Here is a 10,000-nt window from a genome sequence, read left to right as displayed (position 1 = left end):
ACCCTGTTTCCCCCCTCCTATTCTAGAATACTTTGAGCTGTTGTGGGTTTTGCCTGCTTCACAGGTGAATGCAGCACCCTTTTGGGAAGGGACAATTAATCAAGATGGAGGAGTGTATTTCCTTTACCCCCAGTCTCTTCGCTTCAGAACCCTTCAAAGCTTGCAGCATCCTGAACTGACAGATGGAAATTAGGGTCAAGAGATGCATGTTTGTGATGTTTCCTTAAGCTCTTCCTCGATGATAGATGCCTACACCTTTAACACTGTGGGTGTTAAGTGCTGTCCAGTCACTTCTGACTTATGGTGACGCTATAAATTAATGTCCTCCAAAAGGTCCTATCCTTACCAACCGTGCTAAGTCTTGCAAAGTGAGGCCCCTGGCTTCCTTGATGGAGTCAATCCACCTCATATTGGGTCTTTCTCTTTTCCTGCTGCCTTACGTAAGAACATCAGAGAAGCCAATGTTGGATCAGGCCAGTGGCCCATCCAGTCCCACACAGTGGCCATAAATACCAGGTGCCATCAGGAGGTCCAGCAGTGGGGCCAGGACACTAGAAGCCCTCCCACTCTTCCCCCCCCCAATTTTTCCTAGCATTATTGTCTTTTCCAATGACCCTTGTCTTCTCATAACATGACCAAAGTACGTAGTTTGGGCATTTTAGTTTCTAGGGAGAGTTCAGGCTTTAAAACAGCAGGATGTTTTGTTTCCAACATTCCCTTTGAGCAAACTGCTTTTGTTGTAAAGGCGTCCTTGCCTGGCCTTGGCAGTCTGGATGCTCCCTCCTTTGTCTGCTCTCGTGGGTTTTCCCTCCAAAAAGTCACAAAGCTTCCTCGGGAGATGTCACCACACATTAAGCACATTTCCCTCACCTGGGATATGCTAAGCTACTGGGTGGTTATAGATAAGGAAAAGGCAGAACGGGGATTGCCCTCTCTCATTTTTCCTTGTTTTTTTCTCAGCTAAACCTTGAGCATCTACAGTTTGGTGTAGTGGTTAAGTGTGTGGACTCTAATGTAGGAGAACTGGGTTTGATTCCCCACTCCTCTACTTGCACCTGCTGGATGACCTCGGGCAAGGCGTAGTTCTGACAAGAGCTGTCCTTGAAAAAGAGCAGTTTTCTGTCAGAGCTCTCTCAGCCCCGCCTACCTCACAGGGTGTCTGTTGTGGGGAGGGGAAGGGAAAGGAGTTTGTAAGCCTCTCTGAGACTCCTTTGGGTAGTGAAGGGCGGGGTATAAATCCAATCTCTTCTTCTTCTTCTACAATATTCCCTGACTCCTGGAGAGCAATGAATATATCCAGTTCTTCCCTCCCCACTTTAGTTTTCAGTTCTTCTTTTCAAATATAGAAACTTATTTTTCCGTTTGCTGATTCGTCTCCAAGCACGAAGAAACCCCACCTCATCTCGGGGTGGCCTTGTTTCATGGCCCTACAGATGGGATGTGGGACCGACACATTTGCTATTAGAACGAGGGCCCAAATGGTTACGGCGGTCTCACCAGCTTGTGCAATTTTTCAGCAACGATCAACATTTGGCAGCAACAGCAATGGGTACCTTGGTGGTGGTGGAAAGTGCCCTCAAGTCACAGCCGACAGGGTTTTCAAGGCATGAGATGGTGGTTTGCCATCGTCTGCCTCTGTGTAGCAACCTGGACTTCCTTGGTGGTCTCCCATCCAAGAATTAGGGCTGACCCTGCTTAGCTTCTGAGACCTGACAAGATCAGGCTAGCCCGGGCCACCTTATGAGCACCTTAGACTGAACAAGATGAATGAATGAAAATTTTCAAAACCTGCTCATGCATCAAAAAGCAGGGTAGGTTGTGCCTTATCTTGTTCCAGGAAGGTGATAAACACAGAGCAGGCACAAATGTTGCCTTGCCTTCCCACCTTGGGAAAGTTGATTTGTGAGGTTTCAGGGCCTGTGTGGACCAGAAGCTGTTCAGGTTGGGGAAACTGTGCAGAAGGGGAATGTTAAGTCCTGAGCTTAACAAAGAGTCAGCGAGTGATTTCAGCCAAAACTCAAGTTTATTCTTCTTCACGATCACTTCTCCAACACGGTACAACATCTGATAGCCCGAACAGTTTGCCCATTGAAACTGCTCGGTATTTAAACATTCCCGGCTAATATAGCCACTCCTACTTTACAGATAACAACCTATCAGGTTGATCGCATAAGGACCAATCACACACGTTCCCGCTTCCAGCTTGCTTGCATGTGATTGGACGCATTTGTCTCGGGCTTGAATCCCTGTCCAAGACGAAGCTTTACATTGCTTCCCAATGAGATGTTTCACGTTACATCTAATGCATTCATGGCAGCATCTGAATACATTACAGGGAAAAGGTGGAATCTCCTCTTTCCTCAGTGCAGGTCCACTAACGGAAGAAGCAGGAAGGACCATTTCATCCCCATCCCTCTCCACACCACAGGTTCCTGATCCTGACCTATGCGGCTATCAGTTCACGTGGTTCCCAGGACTCCAGGAAACCTACTTGTAGTGCCACTGCCCAGCAGTTAGCACCAGACCTCAAACACTCCTTTGCCTACCTGGCAGGAGGCTGACTAGTTTTAACAAAATCAGGAGTCGAGTTCCTCTTGCTCCTAAACCACAGTATGCTGCCACCAGACCTGCTTCGTCCAGGAATGCAAGGCTCAGGTCAACCCTGCTTCCTTTAGGACTTTGAGCAGAAATCCAAACCTTCTCCAGAGTCAGGAGCTCCACACGCATGGATCAGGGCTATTTTGGGGCAGGAACGCACAGGAATGGAGTTCCGGCTGGCTCCAGAGTTGGTCACGCCCACTACAGCCAAAACCTCTGCACGTGCGTGGCTAGAAGCCCGGAGGGCCGCACCCCCCCCCCCCCCCCCAGTGACTCTGAGGTGAGTGGACCGGGGGAGCCTGGAAGGATCGGGGAGGCATTTAAATGCCTCCCTGTGCCTTCCTCGGCCTGTCCAAGGGCCAGCTTGCCCGGCACCCCACAGCCGCAGGGAAGCCCGGGTGCCCCACAGCCGCAAGGGAAGGCATGGGGGTGTGGCCTAATATGCTAATAGGTTTCTGCTGTTAGGTGTGGCCTATTATGCTAATGAGTTCCTGCTGGGCTTTTTCTACAAAAAAAGCCCTGCGTATTATATTGGTAGGGCCAAAAAGGCAACTAGAAAAGCCTTCTGCAAACCCCAGACAAAACACACCAAACAGGTATGTAACAAAAAGTTTTATTTATGGTGCAAAGCAATACCCACACACTATATGGCCAGAAAATAAAAAAAAGTTTTTTCATATCTCTAGCTAAGTTACCTTGGGTATTACAGCACCTGTTATCCACAGCAAGTCTTGATGCACAAAGCGCAGTCTGCTTACATTGCAGCACACAAAACAAATCTCAGGGCAGACCACAAATCTCAGTTCCTCCAGCAGAGGTTCAGGGTTTCCCCCAATGGAAAAACAATAGCACCCTGTAGCATACCCAGCTAAGGGTCTACAGTTAGACGAAGAAGACAGGGAGAGACTTCATTCTAGTTGGTCTTCCGACCCCGCTACATTCATCATTTCTGACGCCCGATCTCCTACGCTTGACCCGGTTAGCTTCACTTGTACCATTCGGGCTCTTGGCTGGACGAACCACTGGAGCAAGGGGGAGCCTCGATTCTCTGGCATTCAGCCATCGAAGAGGCTACCCCCTCAAAGCTCCTTGGCCAGGGTCCCTTCGCCGGGACCCTGTGGGGGTTAACGAGCCTGCTCACCCCATCCCTCCGCCAGAGCACGGAGACACCCCCGGGAGGTCCAGGAGGTGAGTCCGTGAGCGTGCCGCCATCAACCGGAAGTCGAGAGACTTCATTCTTAACCATTTCTGGGAACCTGACCATAGGCACTAATCGGACCTTGCAACCAGATTTACCTGACCCCAATACCGGTCAGGGAGTTTGACATATGTAAATGAAGTATGGGACAGATGTAATTGAAGGTGGAACTGACTGAGATCCACAGGCTCGGCTGTTGCATGGGAACCCCAACAAGCCTCTGCTGTCCAAGCCCATTCCAACTGGAAAACAAATCCTCACAGAGTCAGTGCTAGGCAACCAAAAGCTAATGGTTTACAGGTGGCCTGATCAACACTCTTCAGGCTCAAGAACACAAAACCAAACACTGGGCTTCTGCGAGGAACTACATACAAATGAACAACTAAAAAAATAAAATAGCCCACCTGTTACTACACTAAAAGGAGCTGCGGTGGCTCAAGTGGTTAAGATGCTGAACTGCAGGCTGTGGAAGGTCGGTAGTTCAGCAGTTCGAGACCCGGGTGCCGCATGACGGCGTGAGCTCCCGTCTCTAGTTCCAGCTCCTGCCAACCTAGCAGTTCGAAAGCAAGAAATTGCAAGTAGATGAATAGTGGGAAGGTAACAGCGTTCCGTGCGCCTTGGCGTTTAGTCATGCCGGCCACATGACCACGGAAACGTCTTCGGACAGCGCTGGCTCTTCGGCTTTGAAACGGAGATGAGCACCGCAACCCTAGAGTCGGATTCGACTGGCCTTCGAGCAAGGGAACCTGTACCTTTACTACACTACTTTCCTGGTACTGGGTGGGACTGCTGGGTGGAGGGAAAGATCCACAGTTATCAGCCCCTTCCACTGACAAGGCTGCCGGATCCCACCCACATTCTGCCGACCTGGATTGGCCCACGCTAGCCCAGTCTCACCAGATCTCGGAAGCTAAGCAGGGGCAGCTACGGTTAGTCCTTGGATGGGAGACCACTAAGGAGGTCCAGGGTTGCTACAGCAGAGGCGGACGAAGGCAAACCACCTCTGTTCTTCTCTTACCTTCAAAACCCTACAGTGTTGCCGTAAGTCAGCTGCAATTTGATGGTACTTTCCACTACCAGAGACATTCTAGTGAGGGTATGGCCACTGGCCACTGTGAACTAGTCCATCCTATATGAGAGAAGTTGCCGCACTGATGCAAAGCACGGGAGAGGTGGAGCAACAGTGGCATTGCCTTCAGCTCCCGGGACAATTGACACTCTTCCGGCTTCCCTCTCTTCCAGGCATACATTCTCCTGGGCCAGTTCCTGCTCCTGAAGAAGGAATGCGCCCTGTTCCAAAAATGGCTGAAGTCCTCTTACGGAGCCAGCAGCTTCCAGGCCGAGCAGTGCGCTCTCTGTCTCTTGGAGTGGTGTTACGCGTTCCTTTAAGCGGCGCTTGGATATGGGGTCGGCTCTTTTAAAAAAGTTATCGCCACGGCCGGGAATAAACAGTTTCACGCAATAGCCTTGGTATTTCTGAATCAAACATTTTGTCTCCCAGACTGCAAATTATTAGTGATTTATACAGTACTCTGACTTCCCAAGTACTTTGTTCATTATTATTTTATGTAGCACCTTCATTGTACAGCGCTGTGCAGAATGAGGGACACATGATGAGGTGAGATGCTGGGAGATCCCAGCTGGGGCCACACATCTCCTGAGCTCCCCCCCCCCCAAATAACAGTCTTAAACCGGGGCCATAACAGAGGGGAAGATTAACCCCTTCCTCCCCCACACCGTTTTCCTGACCTTGTGGTTATGTTTCCACCAGGAGGATGGAGTGATGGTTAGGATGATAAATACAGTCTGAGGGGACAGGATTAACATTCCTGTTCTCATCCCAGAACCCTAGACTGTACTGGAAGTCCCCAAGGCAGCTATTTGTCAATACAAAATTATTCAGACATCTGTTTATGGATCTCCCAGCATCTTGTCCACGTGGGCCTTTAGACGTGCTCTCTGTTATACAAACGGTTCGTTTCAGCTTGAGGTTTAAGAGGTTATGTTAAAAGCTTCACAGGAAAGGGTTTTGCGGGTTTTTTTTTTTTTTAAGGTGAGGTTTGTTCTCTTTCGTCAGTCTTTGCAGTCATCCCAACTTTGTGGTACATGGTCTCCGGTCAAATGCTCCACTACCTTTTTAAGGGCCATTAGTGTGTTGTGGGAGACATGGGGTGTCTCTTGCTGTTTTAAAACTTTTCTTGTGATTCTGGTAGGTTCCAAATTGCAAAAAACCACTCTGACATTGATCAGCTGTCTTTATTTGGAAATGTGGCTATTTTACAACTGACCTAGAATGAGCAGTCTGCAATACTCAGAAGAACAATTTTCATTTTAACTGCCTCTGTTTAATTTCAGTAATGTCAACAAGATAAAATTTTTAAAGAGCTTGGGCCAAGGTATCAGGCATTGGAGTGCCATACATGGTCCCACCTCTCCACATTTTATCTTTCCAACAATGCTGTGAGGTACGGCAGGCCAAGACTGTCCCAAGGTGTGTTTCCTTTCGTTTTATCCAGTAAAAGCTCAATATTTATTTTGATTTTCCTCTGCCTTTCCTCCAAAGAAGTTGCAAACAGTCATACTGACCCACACAAAATCCAGAACTGTATCTTTTATTGGGGACAAACCAGATGTTACTGTAATGTGCTTTCTAAAATACTTTCTCTTGGATACACCCTGGAAATTTCAGCTCGTGCACAGTGTGGCTGCCTGCCTGCCTCTTAATGTAAATAGAACACTCTTGAAATAATCACTCTGTTAACATTTTGTTCCCAAGTCTCAATTTAAGATAGTAAAAAGCCCAGTAGCACAAGACTAACAAACTTTATTGTAGCATAAACTTTTGAGAAACACAGCTCTCTTCATCAGATGTATCTCCCATCTGATGAAGAGAGCTGTATTTCTCAAAAGCTTATGCTACAGTAAAGCTTGTTAGTCTTAAAGATGCTACTGGGTTTTTACTAGTATTTTGCAGCAACAAACTAACACGGCTAACTCCTCTGGATCTATGACAATTTAAGATGCTGGTTCCAACCTATAAAGCCCTTCTCCACTTGGACAACCCAAGGAGCAGAAGCACCACCATTCCTGTTATCAACTCAGGCGCCAGCTTAAGTCCTCCCAACGGTGGCTTTGAGCAGTGTCTTCATTTTGAAGAGCAGAGTCCTCTGTAGCTTGATCTTGCTCGCGATGGCTCCTACGGTGTAGAATAGTCTTCTTGAGGAGGTCCACGAGGCACCATCCTTACCATCTGCAAGTTGCATTAAGACCGTTTGTTCTTGCAAGGCATTTCCAGAATAAAGAGAGAGCCAGTTTGGTGTAGTGGTTAAAAGTGGCAAACTCTAATCTGGAGAACCAGGTTCGATTCCCCACCCTTCCACTTGAAGCCAGCTGGGTGACCTTGGGTCAGTCACGGTTCTCTCAGCCCCAAAAATAAACCTAGCTCGCCACAAAAAAAAAGAGCTAGTTTCAGGCTGCCAGACAATCTTTGGATCTCCTGGCTATACCCACTTTCATACGATAATTAATTTCCAGAATGAGGAGTTGGTCAGATTTTATGGCTGTTTGCTGCCTCACCGATGGGTCGTTTGAGTCTGTTTTAAGCTCTGTTTTTTGTATTGTAAGCTGGGGGGGGGTATAAACATTTTCAATACATTAGGATAACTAGATTTTAAGCATGGTTTGGGTTCTTCATATCTCCTAATCTAATCAAAAGGGTTGTGTGTGTTCACATTTCTATGCTTCCTTAACAAAATAACAAGGACATCAGCATTACAATATGAATATTTTTTAGCAAATGCAAGTAAAGGGTAGTTGAAAAATTGGTCATAATTCCTCAATTCCAGGTAGGAAACCCCTTAACTACTTCAAATTACCTGGAGAAATGATACCCTTTTCTGGAAAAACACTGTTTTGATCGAGAAAACCCGAATTCTTTTGAAAATAACAGAAATAGTAAATGTATAACCCTGTTTTAATAAAAGCGATCATATAAGCGTTCTCTCAGCCCCAAAAATAAACCTAGCTCGCCACAAAAAAAAAGAGCTAGTTTCAGGCTGCCAGACAATCTTTGGATCTCCTGGCTATACCCACTTTCATACGATAATTAATTTCCAGAATGAGGAGTTGGTCAGATTTTATGGCTGTTTGCTGCCTCACCGATGGGTCGTTTGAGTCTGTTTTAAGCTCTGTTTTTTGTATTGTAAGCTGGGGGGGGGTATAAACATTTTCAATACATTAGGATAACTAGATTTTAAGCATGGTTTGGGTTCTTCATATCTCCTAATCTAATCAAAAGGGTTGTGTGTGTTCACATTTCTATGCTTCCTTAACAAAATAACAAGGACATCAGCATTACAATATGAATATTTTTTAGCAAATGCAAGTAAAGGGTAGTTGAAAAATTGGTCATAATTCCTCAATTCCAGGTAGGAAACCCCTTAACTACTTCAAATTACCTGGAGAAATGGTACCCTTTTCTGGAAAAACACTGTTTTAATCGAGAAAGCCCGAATTCTTTTGAAAATAACAGAAATAGTAAATTTATAATCCTGTTTTAATAAAAGCAATCATATTGCAGATAACTATATATTGACAAAACTCAGTGTTATATTGTGAATGTTGGTTGTCTGTTTTATTATTATTTTATTGTATTTGTTGAAAAGATTAATTTAAAATTTTGGGGGGGAAATTAGTCAATTCAATAACAGATGTTGAGTCCAGTAGCACCTTTAAGACCAACAAAGTTTTATTCTGGACATAAGCTACTTTGTTGGTCTTAAAGGTGCCACTGGACTCAAACTTTGTTCTGCCGCTTCAGGCAAACACGGCTACCCCACCTGAATCTATCAACTTAATAATGTTCAACCTCTACTCAAAGCTCTTCATTAGGATGGATGTTAAAAACCAGAAAAGGGCATGTTTTGGTCCTGAAGCCTTTTGTCTGCTCCCATTTGGGCAGCACTGCGGACTTGGGAAGGGTTGGGCCACAGTTGAAATTTGTGTCAGGCACCCGTGGCCTCGTGGGAAGAAGGCAAGAAAAAGATGACACAAAAGGTCCATATTTAGGCTACAAGAATCAGACGCACAGACACAGAATTTGGTAATACATGGATCTGCCACAGTATACGGCAAAAGGATTTCAAAAGCCTGCAGTGAAATATGGGTCAGCTGAGCAGTGTGACGTGACTAGGGGGGAAAAACCCCACCCAGATCATGGGAAGCAATTTCCACTCTATTAGGTGTTAGTCAAGCGTCATCTGGAGTACTGAGTGTAGGTCTGGGGCACCAAGACGGGGAGGGCTTCTGGAGTTCTGGCCCCACAAGACTCTAATTTGGAGAACCAGGTTTGATTCCCCACTTCTTCACATGCAGGAACGAGGGTGTCTTTGGAATACGTCCTTTATCCCAAGTCTGCAGCGCATGTGGAAGAGTGGGGAATCAAACCTGGTTCTCCCTGATTAGAGTCCACACTCCTAACCACGACACCAAACTAACCACTATACCAAACTAGGAGTGAAACTCCCTGCCTGGATACTTCCTTGTGGGTAAAGGAAGTATTCCAAAGACACCCTCGTTCCTTATCCAAAGGGCACAGAATTTAGAAGTGATGCTCCGGAACTTCTCACGGGCTGGAAAAGGAGACTTCAATGACTTCGTTCAGCACCTGACAAATTATTTATTTAATTTATACTCTACCTTTTCTCCCCAATGGGGACCCAGAATAGATTACACCATTCCTTTATTTTCTCCTCACAACAACCTTGTGAGGTAGGTTAGGCTGAGAGAGCGTGACTGGCCTGAGATCACCCAGTGAGCTCTCATAGCACAAGTCAGGATTCGAACCTCCAGGTGGGAACTGGGAGATTCCCCCAGACTTACAGCTCATCTCCAGACTACAGAGGACAACTCTTTAAAGTTGCTTCTGTTACATGGAGTTTCACGAAGGCAGCCGTCAGTCCAGCGTTACCACTCTCCAGCAATGCTCCCTCTAAGCTGTGGAGTCTTGTGAGCAGGGCTGGCTCACCCACTAGGCGAACTAGGCATTCGCCTAGAGTGCTGGGCCCTGGATGGGGCGCCAAGCTGTGCCCCCCCCCGCCAAAAGCCCGCAAGCAGCTCTCCGAGTGTCAGCACTTCGCTAATTGGGGAGAGGCATCCGGTGAGCATCCCATGCCTGGAGACAGGATCCCCCCCCCCCCCCCTCCC

At 46.8% G+C, this 10,000-nt stretch overlaps 1 protein-coding gene across 1 annotated transcript in view; it reads left to right on the top strand.

Annotated features, from left to right (window-relative positions):
• Positions 1-5,185, top strand: part of BANF2 (barrier to autointegration factor 2) — a 5,802-nt gene extending 617 nt beyond the window's left edge. Inside the window, exon 2 of the mRNA XM_015407854.1 lies at positions 5,039-5,185. Coding sequence (XP_015263340.1) covers positions 5,039-5,185 — 147 coding nt within the window. The remainder of the gene's footprint in view (positions 1-5,038) is intronic.
• The last annotated feature ends 4,815 nt before the right edge of the window (positions 5,186-10,000 follow it).

This window comes from Gekko japonicus, unplaced genomic scaffold, assembly GCF_001447785.1.
Source record: "Gekko japonicus isolate JY-2015 unplaced genomic scaffold, Gekko_japonicus_V1.1 scaffold3496, whole genome shotgun sequence".
Classification (NCBI taxonomy): Eukaryota; Metazoa; Chordata; class Lepidosauria; order Squamata; family Gekkonidae; genus Gekko; species Gekko japonicus.
Note: the sequence above shows the minus strand (reverse complement) of the source record. Positions and strands in the feature narration are given on the sequence as shown.